This window comes from Lissotriton vulgaris, chromosome 5 (genome assembly GCF_964263255.1).
Source record: "Lissotriton vulgaris chromosome 5, aLisVul1.2, whole genome shotgun sequence".
Classification (NCBI taxonomy): Eukaryota; Metazoa; Chordata; class Amphibia; order Caudata; family Salamandridae; genus Lissotriton; species Lissotriton vulgaris.
This window is the reverse complement of record NC_141693.1, coordinates 1969163389-1969184530: the sequence shown is the minus strand read 5'-3', so window position 1 is coordinate 1969184530 and position 21142 is coordinate 1969163389. Positions and strand designations below refer to the sequence as shown.

General features: G+C 43.5%; 2 protein-coding genes across 4 annotated transcripts in view; one reads left to right on the top strand and one right to left on the bottom strand.

Annotated features, from left to right (window-relative positions):
* Positions 1-5529, bottom strand: part of RABEPK (Rab9 effector protein with kelch motifs) — a 60563-nt gene extending 55034 nt beyond the window's left edge. The window contains exon 1 of one of the 3 annotated variants that reach the window (XM_086920584.1): positions 5272-5529. In XM_086920584.1, the coding sequence (XP_086776710.1) occupies positions 5272-5274 (3 nt within the window). In that variant the 5' untranslated portion in view covers positions 5275-5529. The remainder of the gene's footprint in view (positions 1-5271) is intronic. The other 2 variants (XM_086920585.1, XM_086920586.1) reach the window with 2 other exon arrangements.
* Positions 5530-5763: 234 nt separating this feature from the next.
* Positions 5764-21142, top strand: part of PPP6C (protein phosphatase 6 catalytic subunit) — a 128599-nt gene continuing 113220 nt past the window's right edge. Inside the window, exon 1 of the mRNA XM_086924675.1 lies at positions 5764-5947. Coding sequence (XP_086780801.1) covers positions 5873-5947 — 75 coding nt within the window. The 5' untranslated portion in view covers positions 5764-5872. The remainder of the gene's footprint in view (positions 5948-21142) is intronic.

Sequence of the window (21142 nt, the reverse complement as noted above, 5' to 3'; positions counted from 1 at the left end):
TATTTAAATAAACTCTGTAACTAGAAAATGTGCAATTATTATAATATGATATAGACCACATCACTACCATCTAAAACTAAGAATCTATGGGCCCGATGTAGGTAAATGGCATTTACCGATTCGTAAATACCAGATTTTAACGATTCGGTATTTACAAAACGGTAACTGCTATGTAGGTACTTTTACCGACTTCTTAACCGAATCTGTAACATTCGGTAATTACCGAATCTGTATTTACCGATTCGGTAAATGCCATTGAGCCAATGTCAATTACCGAATCGGTAAATACCGATTCGGTAAAATTACCAAATTTACAAGGGGGACAGGGTGTCACTTTGACACCCTGTTGCAACCCTGTTTCAGGCATGTGTGCCATGTGACACACATAGATGCCCTGAGGGCATGTATGTGTGGCACAGGTGTACATGCACAGATGTGCATGTACACAGGAATTCGTTATTTACCATGCAATTGTATTACATGGTAAATAACAAATTGTTAGGGGCCTGTGGCACTGTTTCCAGTGCCACCTACATATAGATTTACCGAATCGGTAAATTTACTGATTCGGTATTTTACAGAATCTGTAAATTTCCCGAATCAGTAAATTTACCGATTCTGTAAAATATAGGCCCCCACATCTCAATCACCAAATACTGGTCTCACTTTCAAGGAAAGACAATAATCTTCAGCATAAACAATGAGGTAGCCCTATCTAATATCAATCATCGGGGGTAGGGGGAAATGAAGGGTTTGGCTCATCTAGCTGAAGAGATTGTTTCCTGAGCAGAGATCCACCTGCTTTCTCTATAATCATTGTAGCTTCTGGGAATGGAGAATCATATGGCATATTCTTTATTCTGAGTGTTTTCTCCTTCAATATCATACCACATATTTCAGGAATCTTTTCAAATGGTGATGAGTCTATTTGGGTCTTCCTTGATTGAACCTATTCCCTTTTTAAAAACCACTCTTCTTCCGAAGTTTCCATTTGGTGACCAATTGTTCATTTTCCTCCCTGTGTCTTCCTAATGTCTTGCAAGTATACAAAATCCTCCTTCTTTGCCTTTATCTCCTGCTTCTTTATCATGACTTTCAGCTAAAGCAGTCCTAGATGCTGTTGAGAATCGAGAGATGGATTCACTTTATTCATTGTTTGTTGGACGTGCTTTACTTGGCTATTTAGATAGGACCAATACGTTCAGAAACGTTGTACCCTTTGTTGGTGCAGGTCAGGGGAAAAGCCTACTACAGCTGTCTTGCTAATTTCCAGTGCAGTCTAATAAGATAAGGTGAAGTTTAAGTGGAACTAAAATAATTTGATGTATACTTTGGCCTAGAAAACATATTTTAGGCAGATACAGGCGTAGTAGATTTTTCAAAATGTGAAAATGTCAGGTGAAAATTATTTATGACGGTTGTAATGATGCCTAGAGTTGTAAATGTTGAATTAATTATGTTGCACTTTAAAGGAGAGTACTGAGTCATAATAAAATGTATTACAATCAGTGAAATAGTTGTGCCATATTTTCTCTGGGATGCCATTTATTTTAATATCGATGCAGTTTCTGGTGTTCTGTTCATCTTGCTTCTTCTCATTCCTCCTCACAATCAGTCTCTTGTTGCAAACCATCTCTCATCTTTTTCAGTGGAGCATTAAGTAAATTAGGTCAAAGATTCAAAAATGAACTATTGTATTAGGAAGATTGTGAGTGAAGTTTCCACTGTGTACCCAAAGTATTATATTTAAAAACTTCCCCTGGAAGTTCCACTAAGACATGCTAATTCTATGACCCAGTGTTTAGAGAGCTTTGATTTTGTATTGATCATCTCCGGAGCACAGTTGCCGAGAGAGTAGGTGGAAGATTTCTCTTACCTTAAGAAATTGGTTAGTGCTAAAAACGTTTTAAGTTGCTATTTTTGATTTACCAATACCACCCTAACTATGATCATGCTATGCTAAATTTGCATAATCTATTAATAGAAAGTATGTTTTATCTATAAAAACTGTTGGGCTTTATTTTCAGATACTACTTTGACAGCTGTCACGAGGACTGCTGTTGCTAGGGGATTTTGTCATTTTTCTACGTCCATTTGACTTATATTTTCTTATGAGGATGTTGTCAGTACTCTGTGTGAGTTTTAACTTGAGTTTTCTTAAACAAGCGTAGTTAGGGCTACGTTTGATGATTTTGTATTTCTGTAATTGACACTTCATGGCATTTCATGCATTTCCTTCTGTACTGCATTTTTCTACAACTCTGTAATGCGTCTATTTCTAACCTATTTTTGATCTAGAACTCGGTTGTTGAAATTTCTTCATTTATTGAATTAAACTTTGTTGAAATGTATATTTTTGAAGATGAGTTTAATCTCTAACCACTTGATCTATTGGAGGATTTCGGAGCCAAATTAATTGGGTTAAAATCAGGATTAAACATATTAGCGGTCAGATTACTGGGGTTCAGCTCCCATGTATGGTGACAGCACATTAACAAGGAAGCGTAATATAACAGTACATGCATCTAGCAACAGCAGCCCTGCCAACTAACAAGCATATGGGGGTTAGACTAACGCATTTTAGAGTAGTGGTCAGCATCACTAACCTAAAATGAATTAGTCATGCTTTTACAGCTCCTCTGATGAATGAGCGAGGTGTGCTACAGAATGATTAACAATAAAAGTGCTTAGGGTGATTACTGTGCGGCTGCCTGCAGTGCCCTAGGCAATTTACTTAGCCTGGCTCTGCGCTCACCACTGCTGTATGGTGACCAAGTCCTACTGTTATACACTGTTTCTCCTGTGGCGGGCAGGAAGAAAAAAAAACAAGTCATGTTGATATGATGTCCCAACTTTAATCTCAAAAGAAGGCACCAACGGATCCACGTGGGCTCAGCCTAGTGAGCACTTGTCTTCTTTTGCTTTCCAAGCAATAGGGAGCGCCCCCCAACACTTGATGCCACAGGCGGCAAGAGAAGCCTGGATTAAAAAAAAAATTCCTCACCTTGGCACTGTGCAGGAACTATGGTGGATAACGTGGAGCTCTGTGCATTATGCAGCCTGGCAGGATCTGTTTGCCCATGATGCTGCCACCTCCAATCACATGGCTGCTCACTCTGGATAGCCCACCTGCTATTAACCAGCCCCCTAACATTGTACCTTTGACAGCCGCTAGTTCCTCTGGCTCTTCTGGATGGTGCTGGCGGTCTGAGCCGTGCGTACGCTCACAGTCACAAGGCAGGTCATCAGGTGCCTTGTACTCAATACAGAGGCACCAGACTTATGTTACGGGCACAATGTCAGGTGTGTGCTCAAACAAAGCATTCATTCTTCAGATACAGATTAAAATTGTTGTAAAAACATAAAAACATGACGTGCAAGTCAGCATATATTTATACACTGTTTTACTGTTATTAAATTCTATTGTTAGTAACAGCGTTGCAGCACTCCGATTTTAGCGGCACAGACCGGCCTTCACTCTTAGCAGCACTCAGCCCAGTGCAGAGGAACCGGAGCAAAACATTTTCTGGGTAACATTTTGTTTACAATTATATAAAGCGTGAACTTGACCCAAAGGTATTGGAGTGCAGTACATGAACACCAGTTACATTATATTAGCACACATTATTTTTTTTTCCCAACATTAAATTGGAAAGCAACCTCAAAGGCAAAATCAGTACCAGGCTGCAAAACTGCCTGATCAGGGGAGAAAGAAAGGTAAGAGGCACAACCTAGCAAAGACTTCCATTCCCTAATCTGAAGTTCATGTTGCTAGCATAACCAACCCCTTAAGGAACTTATCCTGTTTCTACAAAGCACACAGTTTTTTAGACGCTCCTAGGATCCGGCACCCGCCCGACCTACCATTCCTGAGTGACCTTATAATCAAGGCTACGTACCAGCATCAAATGTTGCAGAGCCTTGACCCGAGATCAGTAATGACAGCTGGCACATAAGGTACAATTGGCTTGAAAGGTAGTTCAGGCCCCATATTTGCGGCCTGCCTGAGGTATGTCTGGCTATCAGTGACTGCTACTTTTTGCAAAGAAAAATAACATGCATTTGAAACAGTTTAAAGGCTCAATAATATACTGAGTCACTCTGTTGTATTATTGGGGTTTTTTAAACATAGTGCTCCTCCCAAGATGGCATGCTTTAAAACTCATTTATGAGAATTTTAGACAACTCAAAAACACTGTTGATCTATTTGGCGCCGAGGGTTTATGTTTCAAGGGGAAAAATATGAATTCAGAAGGGTTTGCTCCATTTTTACCTGCATTGGCCTAAAAATACCTGGTGAAACACGGGTGAAATATTGGCCTCGTCTTAACCCTAACAATGACATCTTTCTGAGTAACCACTGAGAGGTTTGTCTAGCATACCATCATCACTGCAGAATAAAGGTCTGATCAGTTCTCCCAAAAAGGGACCAGGCAGCATTCAATGTGTCTAGGCTCTTTCTAGAAATCACTACAGTAATATCACTATAGAAAGGCAAAATCCGTTAGGGACCCTCCTTTTCAGGGATTTTACAGCCGTTTCTAGGTCTTCTGCATGGTTTCCCACTGCTCAAGAGGCGGCAAAGTCTGACATTTATCTCTTTAAATAAACCTTATTCCTTGGTTTCACTTGTAAGAAAGAGTCCAACAAAATATCACACACTTGGCACTACAATGTCACTCATAAACGCACGAATTCTTGGAAATATCACACATAAGCAATCTGGAAACTTAGCAACTATGCAAAGGCCATTCAGGATGTCCTTATTTTTGGAAGATGTATCTAGGTAGATAATCTATGTGAAGATACAGATGATGCGAGTTGAGTATGAGATCTCCCTTTGGTATGTAGAAAAAGATTGTGATCCAGAATGTGCAGTACTGCAAATGCAGTGTGTACTTATTGGGTGGGAAATGTTGGCTACTCACCCAAATATTGCCCTTGGTCTGCTAATTTCTCAAAGCCTTCGTGTTTCCCAGACAGTTGCCCAAAATGTGAGAATGGGATAAGAGTGCGTGGTATGTACAATATCAAATTGTGCGTGGTATGTACAATATCGTTACAGGTTTGAACTATTACAACTCATAAGACAATTATTTTACAATAACGGAGGGATGTTTAAAATGAACAATAACAGAGTTTATCATCTTCATGAGCACGACTCATAGGATCACATAAAACATGCAAATGTCACTCATATGCAAACACGAAGAATGGAAATGTCTCTTATAAGCAAACTGAGAAGTTGGTAGGTGGTAAAAACCCACTCACCATGAAGTCTTGTCAATAAGAACCTCTTCTGCCTCTTTTTCGGCTTGAGCATCAACAATCCTACCTTCTGCCAAACAACGACTGGAACCCTTCAATTGATCTTTATTATTTGATTTATTGTGCAAGCACAATGAGTATGTAATTAGAGTAAAGGTCTTTGACTGACTCCCGTTGTCACTCGGTGAAGCTCTGTACTAACATGCCGTTGCTACAGGGACAACACAGATAACCAAACACAGAAAAAGGACCAACATATCTACCGCCGCGGACAGTGACGACGGACTATCAAGAAAACAAGTGTCAAAAGGGGGGGGGTTAGGCGAGGAAAAACACAAATTCGTAGGATAGCTGGAAAGGTAGAACCAGTACACATATTTTCTAACATAAAAATTAATGTTCAAGCTTTAGCCTTTCCGTTTATTGAAAGAGATCCAAGTCCCTTTTCTTTATCCATCGCGCTGTCTTTCCTCTATGTTCATGCCCCTACTAGCTCTGGTAATTGAGCAGTTGACAGCCGGTGACCCGGTTCTGTCTGTAGCCGTCAAAGGAAGTGACGCCTGGCCGCTTCCGGCTTCGGCCTGCAACAGTCTGTTTTCATAAGATGGCGCCCCTAGACCTGGATAAATATGTGGAGATTGCGCGGCAGTGCAAGTACCTGCCCGAGAACGACCTGAAGGTGAGGTGCCCGGGAGTTCCCGTGGTGGCGTGGGTTCGCGGCGGCTGGGATTGAGCGGGTAGAACTGGGGCTAGGAGAGACACCTCTATAGGGAAGGATTTGGTGGCAGGAAAGGGACGAGTGTCTGCATGCATGACGGGCTGTGATGGGTGCTTGAGGGTCACTACAGCATATATGGAGCGGGGTTCTTCCTTTGGTATAGATCCTGTGAATGGGTGGATGCAGACGGCAGGGCATCTCTGCTACCCTGGGAGTTAACTGGACGGTGGTTAGAAGAATATCCCGGTGTCAGGTTCAAATTTACCCCTCAAGTGGCTGGCCAGATGGCTCTCCCTGCTCACTAGTCACTTGGTATATGAGGAGCAGGGTCATACTCTTCTTGAGCGGCAATCAATGAAAGGGGATTGCCCAGCCGCTCCGGTCTCCAAGAACAGAGTAGTCTGCGGTCACTGCTGACTTCACCTGGATAGTAATGGCCATCACGTGCATGAGGGTAGTAGAGTTGATCTGTTACAAGTAGATTGGCAGTAGTCTGCAGAGTATTGTAAGGAGTCTGAAACGCCCCAGTGAATGTTCTCGTATGAGTGTTATCTCCCTATTGTAGGCAGAAAGGACAGGGTTTTAAGTGGGATGGAAAAAGTGGATTCTGTAAAAGGGGTGTAATCAGAGGCGTGGTCTATGCAATTTAGTGTAGGTGTAGGTTTTAGGCTGATGTATAATTGGCGCCTTTCAAATTGTGCTCTTGAAGTTGTACACATTTACTATGATGGCATGCTATCGACAGCGCTGTTACTAATTTGTTTTGAAAGTAGTCGCATTTGATTTTTAAAAAAAAGGGTGTTTGACCTAAAACATGTGAAGTACAACCCTGTGCTTCCAGGAGAGGATGTGGCACTAGAGCTACCGATTTGGGAACCAGTTATAGTCCTTGCGTCAGCACAACATCCTGTAATTTTTGGCAAGCCTAACTGTGTCTTTAAAAGGAAAAAGTGTACTTGGGTAATGTAACTGGTGCTCATGTAAAGCACTCGGGTCACATTCATGATACATAAAACTACAAACAAAGAAAAAAATAAATGACACCTTACCAGTATTTCGAATCTCTTTTTAAGCTTTCTTTTATTGCATCCAGACCTGTCACAGTGTAACATACATGCACCTAAAACAAACTAGAACTATTAGCCTTGCCAGTGCTTGCTGGCAGCATCAGATAAATGAATAACAATAATTTTTGTTGTGCATAATTAGAATTGAAAATGTTTAACTCTGAAAATGACTGTGAACTGAACATTACCTCCTTGTCGGTCTTCCTCGCCACAGTAAACACCATTGAGCCTCCGGCTCCCACAGAAACTCCAAGTCAACTTTTACATTCTAGTCTCCCTCTCCCAATATGGCCTCAGGTGGTGACAGCCAATCCCATAAAGGGATACAGAAATAGCAAAACGCCCTGTTTTTTAGTTTCGGTGTATATTGGGGGGATTGATTCAATTTAGGAGCTCAGAGGCTGGAATCTATAACACTATTTCAAAACAAAAAATACCTCTGACACCATAAATAGCACTTTTTCTTTTTAACACAGAAGTCCCTTTTATTGACTCTGCGCTATTTCACATTTAACTTTTTCTTTGTGTTTCTTATTGTATATTGGTATCTGCATTCATTTTAAAGCTCTCCTTTATACAAATCATATATTACTGTCAACAAACGAAATACATTTAAATTCACAATACATTCAACTATACACAATACATATATACTACACAATACATATATACACTATAGATGCAACTGATTACGTCGTTATGTACATTTTCATTTGTTGATTAAATCAAGTCATGTGTAAAATGTGAAATAGCGCAGAGTCAATAAAAGGGACTTCTGTGTTAAAAAGAAAAAGTGCTATTTATGGTGTCAGAGGTATTTTTTGTTTTGAAATACTGTTTTTTAGTTTCTGCACTACTCCGAGTGCCTGCGATGCAGGTGAGTGGGGCTGGGTCCGGCGTTGGCTGGACTCTGGTTCCTGTGGGGTTTGGTGTCGGGGAATGTTGGTTATGTTTTGTGTTTCTGTCCCCCCCCCCCCCCCCCCCCCCCCCCCCCTAATCTGCCTCTTCTCTGGGTCCTGCTCTAGCGGACTCAGGGTTTCGGGAGGATTGGTTCGCTGGAGGGCCAGACTCTGTTGCGGGTAAGCACGAGTCTTGACCTGCTTTAGCGGTCTTTTTTTGTAATCATGCTGCCTTTCTCTCGGCGCGCGTCCTGCACAGCGGACATAGCGCGGTAGTGGAGTTTGCTTTTCTTCCCCCCATTGGTAGGCGGTGTTGCTGAGCTTCTTCGCCTTGCCTTACCTGTTTCTTTGGTCCTCCGCTGCATGTTTCTTTGTAGGAGGGTTCTGGCGGCTTCATAAGAGAGGCGCGTTGGACTTCCTCCGCTTTTGTATTTGTGTTGGGGGCGTGCAGTGGGAGGGTTTGTTGGTTGCCATGGCGACTTGGAGCCTTTATCTCCTGGTCATGTCTGGGTTCATTTGATTTTGCTGGTCATGGAGGGTGGTTCATCTGCTGGGTCTGCTCCTGGCTCCTTGGATGTGAATTTGAATTTACAGAAATTTGTATAGCGCACATATACCACGCGGTTTCTTGGAGCTTGTAGGATGCTAAACCCATGGCTGGGGTGACAGAGTTACTGGGGTGGGAAGGCGTGAGAAAATAAGAAGGAATTAAGTGCCCTGCAGAAATAGATCTAATATGGAGGGGAAGAGAGTTCCAGAAGGTAGGGGCAAGGACAGTGAATTTCAGGTCCCCAGATTTCTTTTTCTTGAACCGGGGGACAGAAAGAAAAAATTTAGTGGAAGAGCGAAGTTCTCTATTGGGACAGTAATTACTAGTGGCTTCTGGTTCTGGCATGACACTTCCTTCTTTGGATGTATTACGAAGGATGATTGATTCAGCGGTGGCTGCTGCTTTATAGGACAAGGTAGCTGTTCCTGCTACTAAAAAGGCGAAAGCTGATGATGCTCCTGCTCTTGACTCCGAGACAGAGGAGGATGTTGACGTCAAGGGGCGTTTTGTGCAGGGTGCCGACCTTAAGGTGGTGCTTGGTCACATTCGCAAGAATTTGGTTTTTCCTGATTCTGTTGTGCCTTTGGAGGATGATTTATTTGCGCAATATCAGCGTCCTGAGCTTGAATATTTGCTCCTTCATTCTTCTGTTTTGAAGGTTTTGGAGACGGAGGGGAAGGATGTGGACAAGGGCTCTTTTCCATGTTTTTTGAATAAACGTTAACCTTTGCAAGACTGTTCTGTGAAGTTTCCTTCCTCAGTTAAGGTTGATTCCTTGATGGCTAGTATGTCGTCTCATGGGACCATTGTTTCTGAGGATTCCTCTCCTGCTGACCCGGTGGATCGTGGATCCACCGGGATCGTGGATCGTAAGGTGGATGGTCCGGTGAAACGCACTTTTGCTGCTGCTAACTTTTTCCATCCGGGCGGCGGCCTATTCTTCTTCGCCATCCAATCTTTGCTTAAGGACTTTCAGTCGTTATCAGAATTGTTGGACCAGGGGAAAGATGTGTATTCTACGCTGGCTATGATGGAGCAACAGGTTTGTCTGCTTTCTGACGTGTCGTTTGATTCCTTGGGGGCGGCTGCTTCTGCGGCGGGGTCTTCTGTCGCTGCGAGGAGGCTGCGCTCCTGGAAGGCTGATGCTACGCAGAAGGGTCTGTTGATGAAGATCCCCTTTACTGGTGTTAAGCTGTTTGGTTCCCCGTTGGATGACATGGTTAAGAAAACGGTGGAGGACCGTAAGCTGCTTGCTCCTGAACGGGCTGGTCGCTTCCATGCCTTTGGTTCACAGAGGGCTTTTGGTCCTTCACAGAGGGGCCGTGTGAGTCAGCCCTTTCGTGGGAGGGGGCGTGGCCGGGTTGATCCTTCCTTTGACAAATCCCGGTTCTCCGGCGCTTCTGCCTCCTCCCCTCCAGCTTCAAAATCATGACTGGGTTGCTCCTGGAGTGGGTCCGGTTGGGGGTCGGCTGAGTTTCTTCCGGGACTCTTATAGCGAGACTGTTTCGGATCAGTGGGTCATTCAGGTGGTTTCCAAGGGTTTTCGTCTTGGATTTACCCAGACTCCCTCAGACTGTTTCAGGTCCACTCCTTGTCCCAGAGACGCTCTGAAGAAGGTGGCGCTTTTAGAAGGCATTGAATCCCTAGTGCGAAAGAGAGCGGTGATTCCCGTGCCAGGGGATCAATTGGGGTTGGGAGTTTATTCCATTCTGTTCCTGGTGTTCAAACGCACAGGGGATCTCAGACCTGTGATGGATTTGAAATGGGTGAATACTTTCGTTCCTCATCAGAAATTCAAGATGGTTTCTCTCCAGGTGATCCTTCCTCTTGTTTCTCAAAGGGACTTTCTGGCCTCGATAGACTTACGGGATGCATATCTCCATGTGCCTGTACACCCAGACTCTCAGAAGTTTCTGCGGGTCTGCGTCATGGGTCGGCACTATCAGTTCCAGGTATTGCCTGTTGGGCTCTGCTCTTCGCCCAGGGTTTTTACTAAGGTTCTGGCCCCTCTTGTTGGCCATTTGCATGGGGAGGGCATTAGCGTTTTTCCTTATCTGGACGATATTTTGATTTCCGCTTCTTCTCTTTCTAAGGCGGAGTTGCATGTCCGGAGGGTGTACCATGTCCTGGAGAATCACGGATTCCTGGTGAATGTCCAGAAGTCCTCCCTGGTTCCTGCACAGGAATTGACTTACATTGGCACACATGTGCAGGTCCAGACGGACAATCATGTGGTGATGTCGTGTATCAACCATCAGGGGGGTTGCAGGGTTCTTTCCCTCAGTTGCCTCAGTCGTCGGATTTGTTCTTGGGCGGAGGTACACCTGGCGTCCCTGTCTGCGATTTATCTGCCTGGTCGGGAGAACACTGGCGGACTGTCTGTGCCGTGTGTTTCCCTCCATGGGTTCGTTGTTCCTGACGCACTTGATGTTCAGGAGATTGGGGCGGATGTTTGGGTCTCCGGTTGTGGACCTCTTTGTGTCCCAGTCCAATGCCAAGGTCCGCTGCTTTGCACAATTATGCCTTGCCGGGATGCTTGGAGGGGGGATGCTCTGTCATTCCGTTGGCCGCGGGGCCTCTTGTATGCCTTTCCCCCTGTTCCCCTGATAATAGCTGTCTTGCAGAAAATCAAGAGGGAGGGGTCCTTCGTCCTTCTTATTGTCCCGGGGTGGTGTCGTCGCCCTTGGTATCCCCTATGGTTGGAATTGGCTGTGACACCGGGGTGGGCGCTCCCATTCGTGCCTTTCCCTCTGTTGGGCCCTCTACTTCTGCTTCCTGTGTTCCGATCCCTGGGTTTGCGGGCCTGGCTCGTGAGAGGGAATCCCTGACTGTGATGGTTGTTCGATGGCTGTTGCTGGTGTTATTCAGCAGTCCCGGAGGCCTTCTATGTTGAAATCCTATACTAAGCATTGGGACAACTTTGCTTCTTGGTGTCTTCGTCATGATCTTTCTGTGGCTTCTTTAGACCCGGCTTGCATTCTTGATTTTCTGAATGACGGTTTTGAGTTGGGTTTAGCCATTTCTACTATTCGGGCTCAGTGGGCGGCCATTAGGGCATTTCATGTCCTTCCTTTGGTTTCGGTGGCTCCTTTGGTGGTGCGTCTTTTTAAGTCTCTGTCTTTCCAGCGGCTCCGTCCTATCCTGTGTCCTCCTCCTTGGGACCTTCCTTTGATATTGCGTTTGTTGCAATCTGCTCCTTTCGAACCTTTGGAGACGGTTGATTTGACATTTTTGACGCTTACGGTCGTCTTTCTTGTAGCTATTGCTTCTGCCAGGCATATTGGGGAGTTGGGGGCTTTCCTGCGGTCTGCTCCGTTTTTGGTTGTTGTGATGGATCGTGTGGTCTTGCGCCCTCATCCTACGTTTGTGCCGAAGGTTGATTCCTTCTTTCATCGGTCCACTGAGGTGATCCTTCCTGTTCTTTGCCCGGATCCTTCCTCGGATGAGGAGTGTCTTTTGCATCTGTTGGATGTTCGACGTGCCTTGTTGGTTTATTTATCCCGCACGTCTTACTTCTGTAAGGTGGACAATTTATTTATCAATTTTGATTTGTCCCGTCAGGGCTTGAAGCCTTCCCTTTCCACGATCAGTCGTTGGATTAAGGAGACTATTTTGTTGGCGTATGGTTCTGTTTCCGAGGTTCCCTCTCTTCCTATTCAGGGACGTTCCACCCGTTCTGTTGCTGTCTCTTGGGCAGCGTTTTAAGGGGGTCTCCATGGAAGATGTTTGCAGGGCTGCCACTTGGTCGTCCCCTCATACCTTCATGTCCCATTACTGCCTTCAGGTTGGGGGCTCGGTTTCCTTTGCCTCTTCTGTACTGACTGCTGGTGTTCCTTGAGGGGATTTCTTTTGTTTATCTGCCTCTTGTTAATAAACTTGTTGTTTCACTGCCTTAGTGGTGTAGGCTGTTTTTTTTCTTTCATGAAGCTGATATGCTTTGGTATCGGCTCAATGGTGTTTACTGTGGCGAGGAAGACAGACGAGGAGGTAATGCCCTGGTTACTTACCAGTAATCTTCATTACTCAGAGTACTTGTCTTCCTCGCCACAGTATAGTTTCCCTTCCCTCCCGGTCCTCTTGGTGGCTTCATGTCTGCGGCTTGGTTTTCAGGGCGTTTTGCTATTTCTGTATCCCTTTATGGGATTGGCTGTCACCACCAGAGGCCATGTTGGGAGAGGGAGAGTGAGACTAGATGGTAAAAGTTGACTTGGAGTTTCTGTGGGAGCCGGAGGCTCAATGGTGTTTACTGTGGCGAGGAGACAAGGACTCGGAGTAATGAGGATTTACCAGTAAGTAATCGGGGCATTACTAACACCTGTGGGAAAGTCTGTCACTCCTGTTCTTAACTTTCCACCACTTTTCTCTGCAGTCTCTGTTTAACAGCTAAAGCCCCTCTTCCCCCAAATCTTTGTGAATCCTCATGTGCATATCTCACACCTCCTCTCTTTCCTCGTCAGCAAGCTTGTTTCACTGTTCCCAGCATGTGCTTCCTTGCATCTCCTTCACTTCACCACACACAGTACACCCACTCATCTGTAATTACAGCTTTTTCTTTTACTTACTTCCTGTTAATATTTCTACAGCTGAGTATTGCTTTCACAAACTTTAACATATAATCTGAGTTAAAACTGTTACGCTTGACTTTTGCTCTGTGCAGTCTGCAGACAGGCCAACAATTGGATGAACATGTATGACCTCCAACAGTCACTGTGAGAAGCTCATAGCGTTTACCTTACTGTTTTTTACTTTCATTGTTCAGAAATAGCCAGTGTTTTTGCCTGTGAAGTTTAGGACATGAAAACTGGGACCAACGATAGTGACCCATTTCAGCATTAGTTTTTAAATACTTCTGGTTTGTAGAACTGGATGTACCTTCCCCTCTTAAAGCCCTGAGAAGCAACATCAATACATTTGATCCTCCCGAAGAAGAGGTTAGTCATCGTTGCCCAGTTTACGTTTATGGTTACCACGAACAGGGCCAGCCCTATTACCTGAACCAGAGGCAAGGTAAAGACTAGAATCCTAACAAGGGTTCAAGTAGTATATTCCATATAACGTAAATTGCGCAAAAATATAGAATATAGATTTCATAGAACAAAACAAAGTAATAAATATATACAGTATAAAACTCTTTAACAAGTAAAACTCCTACACAAATTCAAAAATATAAAAAATGTAATAGGACAGTAATGTAAAATCAGAAGACAATGGCGCTCTATAAGTTACACAAGAAACCATAAAGACGATAAACAGTGTAAACCTAAACAGTGGCTGCGGAAAATTATGACACAAACTATTTAGACAAAACAAAAACAAGAATAGCAAAGACTCTTCTACTAAAGTGGAGTGCATACTCATAAAAAATGTCCTCACTTGTATTGCGCAATTGTGCTTGGACCTCATGCCATTGAAATCTACTATTACTATTTTGGTTTCAGACTCCTCGTGACCAGTAGATTGAACCAATTTTTCTATAGGACGCTCTGTTATTGAATAATATTTGTCCTGATGAAGACCACCCAAGTTTAATGGCATTGAAAATGCCGTTGACGCCTACATGTGGCTTTGATTGAAGAGCACGCAATCTTTGCTATTTTTGTATTGTCGAAGCAGTTTGTGTAAAACATTTCCTCAGCAATTGAGAGTACTTGGCAGGTTTGTGTTACATTGTACAGTTAAAATATTTGCTCAGAATTATACAATGTTTTTTAATGATTTGCCGAAGCATCGATTTTAAAACCCAGATCTTAAGATTGCAAGGTCAGCAGTTCAGAAACTAGATTAGCTCTCCTGCCATAAAATATTCTGGGGAAAAAAACTCATTGTTTTGAAGCAATGGATTCTAGAGGTGGTGGCTTTGGGGTGAAGTCACTGAAGAGGTGGCAAAGGGCACAAACTACACGTCTAATGAGCACCTAGTAGATACTGGTAGATAACTAGTGTGAATTAATGATGTAAAAACATTGTAATTATTACCTTTATCCCACTACACTAAAAAAATAATCCCTCAAACGTCTCACCTGTGTTGGAGAGGGTGTGGAATGCTAGGCGATTTTAGACATATCGGGTGGGACTGCCCGACCATTCGCCCTTTTTGGTCTGAAATTCTAGCCCAACTGAAAGATTTTGGGGTATCTGGTCCCTAGCGACCCAGGCTTTGCACTGCTAGGGTTGAGAGAGGACTCTCTAAAACACCAAACGATTGGGGATAGGTCGGTGATATGGCTCTGTTTAGGTGCTGTGAAGATGGCGGTGGCTGCCGAATGGAAACTTAAAGAGGCACCCTCACTGACTCAGTGGCATGTAAGGTTGTCGCTAGTAGTCATGTTTGAGCGCATGGCGGACATTTTATCAGACACCTATAAACATTCTGTTTCAGTTTTAAACAGGTAGCATCCCTGGTGGCCATGGGGGAGACTGGATTTCAGGCCTCACTGTCCTCGTACTCCTTGTATGTTCCATTGGGGGAGGCGAAGAGCCTTTCTGTATTATAAAAGACGTCCCTACGTACCATTAGTTAGTGGTTTATAGTTTGGGGGAGGGTATGCATGCTAAATGGGTTGTTATATCTGTTTGTTCTCAGTGTGGGCGATTGCATGATACTGGGAACTACTCAGTGTAAAAGCTGTCTTCCTAAATGGCTGTCTGGTCACGTGAAGGAATTGTACTACACGTTTTATCCTTCTGTATGCCTGCTTACAAAAAAATCAAGACCGTCCAGACAAAAAAAAAACAGTTGGCTTGCAGAGAAAATCCACCTGGAGCGTATGGAACAAAATCAGATATTTAAGAGGACATAGAAGTAAACCGATTTCCACTCGTCAAACAAAGACCATCACTTAAGATTGTCTGTGTGAAACCATTGTACATGAGCTGATTTGTTTGCCAACCTTTCAGATTACCCAAATATCTAATATATCCAAAAATATATTAGCTTTGTATTCTATAATGTACTTTTAACTCCGCTTATCAGTCAGTGTATGTGTTGTCTGGTTTGTAAAATTATAATGCAAACAAAAATTTGAATTGCAATGTTAAGTAAAAAGTATTTATTTTAATTGATTAATATTGACCTCTTCGAATCACAGCTTCTTTCTGAGCTAAGATGATGTTTAGATCATAGCCATAAATGTGCAAAATTATAATTTACGCTGGGGTTGAAAGTCTAGGTCCTCCACTTTTCAGTGGTTGGGTAGGGTAGGCCATTTTTCTGCCACTGAAGTGAAAAGCAGGTCTTTTTATCATCTAGAATTTTTACTTTGTCCAGAAAGAGTAGCATGTCTCAAAGTCTGAGTTTACATTTGTGACGGAAAGAGCTTTTCCATTGCTGTACAACTGTAGTGTAGTTGGGAAAGATAAGTCCCTTGCTTCAAAAGGATCAACCTGTCTTTTTTGTGTGCAAGAACAAGTCATGATCTCTGTATTTAACCAGACCAGTCACTAACAGCAGAAGAGTGCCACTGGTGCTAGAGACATGGTAGCAACTCTGTGTGCTCGTTCTACCAATGTTTCTGAAATAATTTTAACTGCTTTCTCACCACATTCTCAGGCAGTCCCACTAGTTTCACATTTGTTTTCTTTATGTAGATCAATTTTCTTCTTTCTGTCTGCTATTCAGAAATCAAAGCTCCTTAGTCATTTATCAAATATTTTCCCATAACACCTAGTCTATGGCCACAACTTTTTCAATACTCATTGATTTACCATCACCCTTTCAACCAGCTTGCTTTGGTCTGTGCCCAGTAGCCCAAAATACAAATACACTGAATTAATCTTATATTCTAATACACGCCTAATGTGTTTTATTGTGTTTAATATAATGCCCAATTTATACTCTTGAGTTTGACCAACCTTAGTTTCCAGTGTTGCTGATTGTGATTTCAAATTATGTCTCTGTGCGGTTTAACTGCACATTTAGGGATAGAGAGAGGTAGGGTGCTTTTTTGTGCAGCACTGGGGAGTTCTACCTGGCTCTGCATATTTCTTTTAGCCCTCGTCCTCTCGATGTCGGGGGCCTCTGAAGCATGGAAAGTTCATTTGGAGCCAGCTGCTAGTCACCACATGCTTCTTTTTGTACCTGTTTTCTCTTGTAGCTGCAGGCAGGACGCCACCAGAGGCTTTACAATGATCTTTTCTCTCCTGTCCCACTGCAGATTTTCCTTACCTTTCCTAGTGTCAATCCTTTGGGGCAAAAGGAGTTGGGGAACCCTACTCTCATTCTCTTACCAAGCAACTGATGTTGTTCCCACCTGCCTCATTGCCACTGTTCTCTCCCTCTTACGTTTTTAGGTCTCGCCTAGGCAGCGCGCATGCGCTACTCTAGGGGATGATCTTTAGAAATTGGTCAGCTCTTTTCAAGTACTTGTGCTGGCATTTACCTTGCGGGAGCGAGCAGCGGTGCATGTGCGCTAATTGAAAACAGATGGCCTGCGGGCTGCTGCTCGCTCCCTCAAGGTGGATGCCGGCACAAGAACGAGTGCTTGAAAAGAGCAGCAGCAGCACAGCCCGCACCGCTCCTTTCTTCACTGCGGTCAGCTCTAGTCCTCGCAGGGCTCGCGCTGCCCCACGCTCCCGTCACCTAGGGCACAGCCTCCCATCTCCTCTCGCCATTCACGGGGTCTGAGAGCTGCCGCTGAATGCAAGCAGCTCACCTCTTGCCGCCGGACCTGCTCACACAATCTGCTCACTCTGCTCCGACTCGGCTAGCTTCCCTTGGCAACGAAACTGGTGCTCATGTAAAGCGCTCTGATACTTAAAGCTTGGCTTGGTTGTTGCCGCAGGTTTATGCTCAGTGAGAAATAGCGTTACGCTTCCCAATCAGTGCGCTTTCCACTAGCGTCCCTCTGTAGGTTTGTAAACACTAAAGTGAGCCTCACGCTCTTGATTGTCTCAATGCCAAGCACCCTGAATTCTTTGCTGAAGATACATCCACAGCACTTGTACTGAAAACTCATTATCAGGAAATAACCTTGAAAAATATTTGTATAAATAAAAATACATAATATAAAAATACATTTAATTTACAAGTAATAAAGTGCCTCCATCCGTTTCTTAAAAGCTTGCTATATGGACAGCAACGCCTGTTTTTATTTAGCAAACCATTCATAATGGCTTAGATACAAAGCATTATCTATATTTAGTAGTCTAGAACAATATACTTTACTTTCATATTGGGGGAGTTCCTTTAAAATGACATGATAATTATCGGTGTCTTATAATCCATAAATGAATATTCTATTCTTCAAAAAATCGTCTGAAAGACGAATCTCATTTCAGCTCTTAAAACAAGCATTGGCATAGCCAATAGGTCTCGCTTTTGGGAGCTTATAAGTGTTTAGCCATGCAACAGTTGATGTTGTTCCAAGGATATTGTGCTGCATAACTAAATACGTATAAGGTCCCAAAGGCTCGACCTATTGGCCATGCCAATGCTGGTTGTTGTTCTCTCCAAGATGCCTTACTCCCAGCCAGGTGTCATCTTGTGGTAATAGAGAAGGTGTGAGGATCACCTCCTACTTCCCTCCCATCTTCCCAACAAACTAAACTAGCCAGGAGGTCGGGTTTGGAAAGGAGGCACTGGGATTGTTCTTGCTCTCTTCTCTTCCAATCCCCACTCCCTGATACATCTTCACACTGCTCTTTCATCTCCCAATGAGAGGCATTAGGAGACAATGGAGCTGTGTGTCTGTGCCCCAGCAAAGAGCCATCCATTGTTGGAATTTTCTTTAGCCTAGGAAAAAATCAAAACCAGGTCGGACTCCTTTCTGCACTTTGTTCTAGCTGTAGCCAATCTGCTTTTCTGTACATTTTGAAACCTTCAAACGAGAATAATACCCTTTTTCCCAGTTTTTTACACAATTTGTAACACTTTTGTATTTATTTTGTGTTAATGTGTGTTAGAAATCGCCACCCTGTGACAAAAGTGAAATTGATATACATGAATACACTATAGGATCTTTCTGCACTGAAGGACTGGGTTTTCTTAAGACCCAGCGGTGCCAGGGGACAACACCTGAAACCTTCGTGGGTAACCTGTTCCGGCGTACAAATGACAGAGACACGGGACACTTCCTTCGGCGTCAAAGATTCGAGGTTTATTACTGCAGGGAACACAGAAGTCACGAGAAGTACATAACGTAGGTTCACGGAGCCTGATTCGAATTGCTACTGTGGGTCGCTCCTTTTATACACATTTCTCTCATAGGTTAACATGATACACAAAGGTTTACAACTTGGTTCCCATCATAAACACCAGAAGAGGTTGCTTTCATGTATTCAGGGCCCGGAACATAAGTACGGAAACATTTGGTGGTTCCCAACTGTAAAAACCCATCTTCCCACCATTAGTACATTCCAATTGGCAGTAAACAGATCGAAGAAGGAACAGTAACAGGTGCATAGGAAGGCAGAAACAGTGGGGAGATCGGAAAGGGTGTAAAAGGGGTGGTATCGGGAAACACGAGCTGCAGGCATCAAAGGGACGTGCTTAATGAGATGCACGGCTAAGACAACAGACCGGCACGGCAAGATGAGCCTCGAGCGGGGCCATCTGCCTTACAGTGCCATCCCCCTCATCATAAAGACACTTTCAAAGGAAACGTGTCTTCCGCGAGAGTCTTGGGAATCCCAGGGTCGCGAAGCGGACAGCGTCCGTTCGCTGGCTACTTGAGGGCAAGAGACAAAATGGATGCCGTATCTAAGATGGAACCCGTGGGTACAGATAGATAAACCCACGAAACAGACGAACGGTTTAGGTTAGTACAGCGAAACTGCGTACACCCACTAAACTCATCATTTGCGGTTCATAGATACCAGACTCGACCATATTCGTGCGAGTCGAAAACACTCCTTACGATCGTCAAGGAACCTCAGCACAACAGGATCTGGTATAATAGAAAACAACTCTTATAATTTACGCATTTTTGTTACAATCCCAACAAAACCTTTTAGTCCCAATGAGGTCCATTATTAATACTTTTTTGCAAGGTCCACAAATAAGGATCATAATGGATTTGATTTCTCTATTCACTGCTTTTCTCAGACTGAATTCAACACATTTCTCATCTATTTTGGGATGCATTTGGCTGCAAGACCTTCTTCATAAAAACAGACCCATGTGTTTTTATGTTAGTGAGGAATAATATTCCACTGAGGCTCTGTTTTAGGGAGATTGTTCATATTTTTCTCTGGACGTAAAGGTTTTTTTTGCATTTCTATAGGCATTTGTTAACGGATGATTGTAGGATGGACCATGGTTTTAGGGTAGCAATTTAATTGGAAATGTTTGCGTTTGTCTTTTCAACAGTCTGAAAAATATACATTCACGTGTTGTTTGATAGTGTACGGGCACTTTATCTGCACACTTGCATAGGGCAGAGTCCTGAATTGGTATATTATGGCTACGAAAATTTACATCAGGACAAAAACGTCATCAACTATGCTGCAAAAATGTATTAATTTACCTCCACCACCTCATATCCATGACACAAACTACGTGAAGGACATATACTGCTAGGACACATTATGGAATAGGTCTATCTGAGGCTTTGTTTGTATTATCATGGCTTCACCACTCTTTATGGGCCCCATCCATTATCATATAGTCACATTTTTTCTGGTGCACAAATACTTACTTCCTTGCCACAGCAAGGAACAGAGCACTGTTTAAAAATATATATATATATATGTGTGTGTATTTATGTATGTATATGTGCATCCATTCTCGCTCACATAGTAACTGAATATCCTGAGCTGCTAGTAAGTGCATGAATGTTTTGGTTGCATATGTATTGTTTAGCTAATCTACGGATGCATATGTGAATATCTATAATTATGCGTTCAGTTATTCTTTAATTTTATTAAGCTTTGACTGTAAGGGGCGTGGAGCTAGATTAGGCATTACAAAAAGTAGGAAATGATTAAAAGATTCGGGTATCTGCATACACATGGTACGATAGATCAAATGAGTCCATGTGAGAAACTGAAAGGTCCAAGGCAGAGTCCCAAGACATGCCCCTGGTAGTGAGGTGGGTGTTAATGAGGCTAAAAATGAGCAGTCTGACACGTGGGGGTAATCCATTATGTGCAATGCCTTGTATGTTGAGAAGAATGTATGGTAGGATTATTGCTTGCATCAAAATCAGCAGACCGATGATACATCTAGAATTATCAAGATGGAAGAATGGTGATTGTGATGAGCAAATAAAGTTAAAGTTCAAAGGGGCGCCAAAGGAATGCCCGTCTGCGCCCTGACGGGCCCCAGGGCACGCCATGCTATAGGGCGGATTACCTACTCCCGTGAAGAGCTGCTGGCCACCAACAACGGCCAGGGCCACCTGAATGAGCCATCACGCAATCGAGCCCAGAGATTAGGGCTCCTAGTCAATCGCTCTTCCATCCTCGATACCGCCATCACGACTCCTGTCGGCCCCATTAATCATACAGCGTCCGACTCTTGTCCCCATTCCATGTCTATAGCTTATCTAAACACCCGCTCCATGGTGAAACACAACCTGGACCTCTTTCTTTTACTAAATGAGGACAATCTCGACATCCTTTTACTTACCGAGACTTGGCTCAGCCAATACTCTGCCCCAGATATAATAGCAGCACTGCCACCCAACTACCGTATCATTCATGC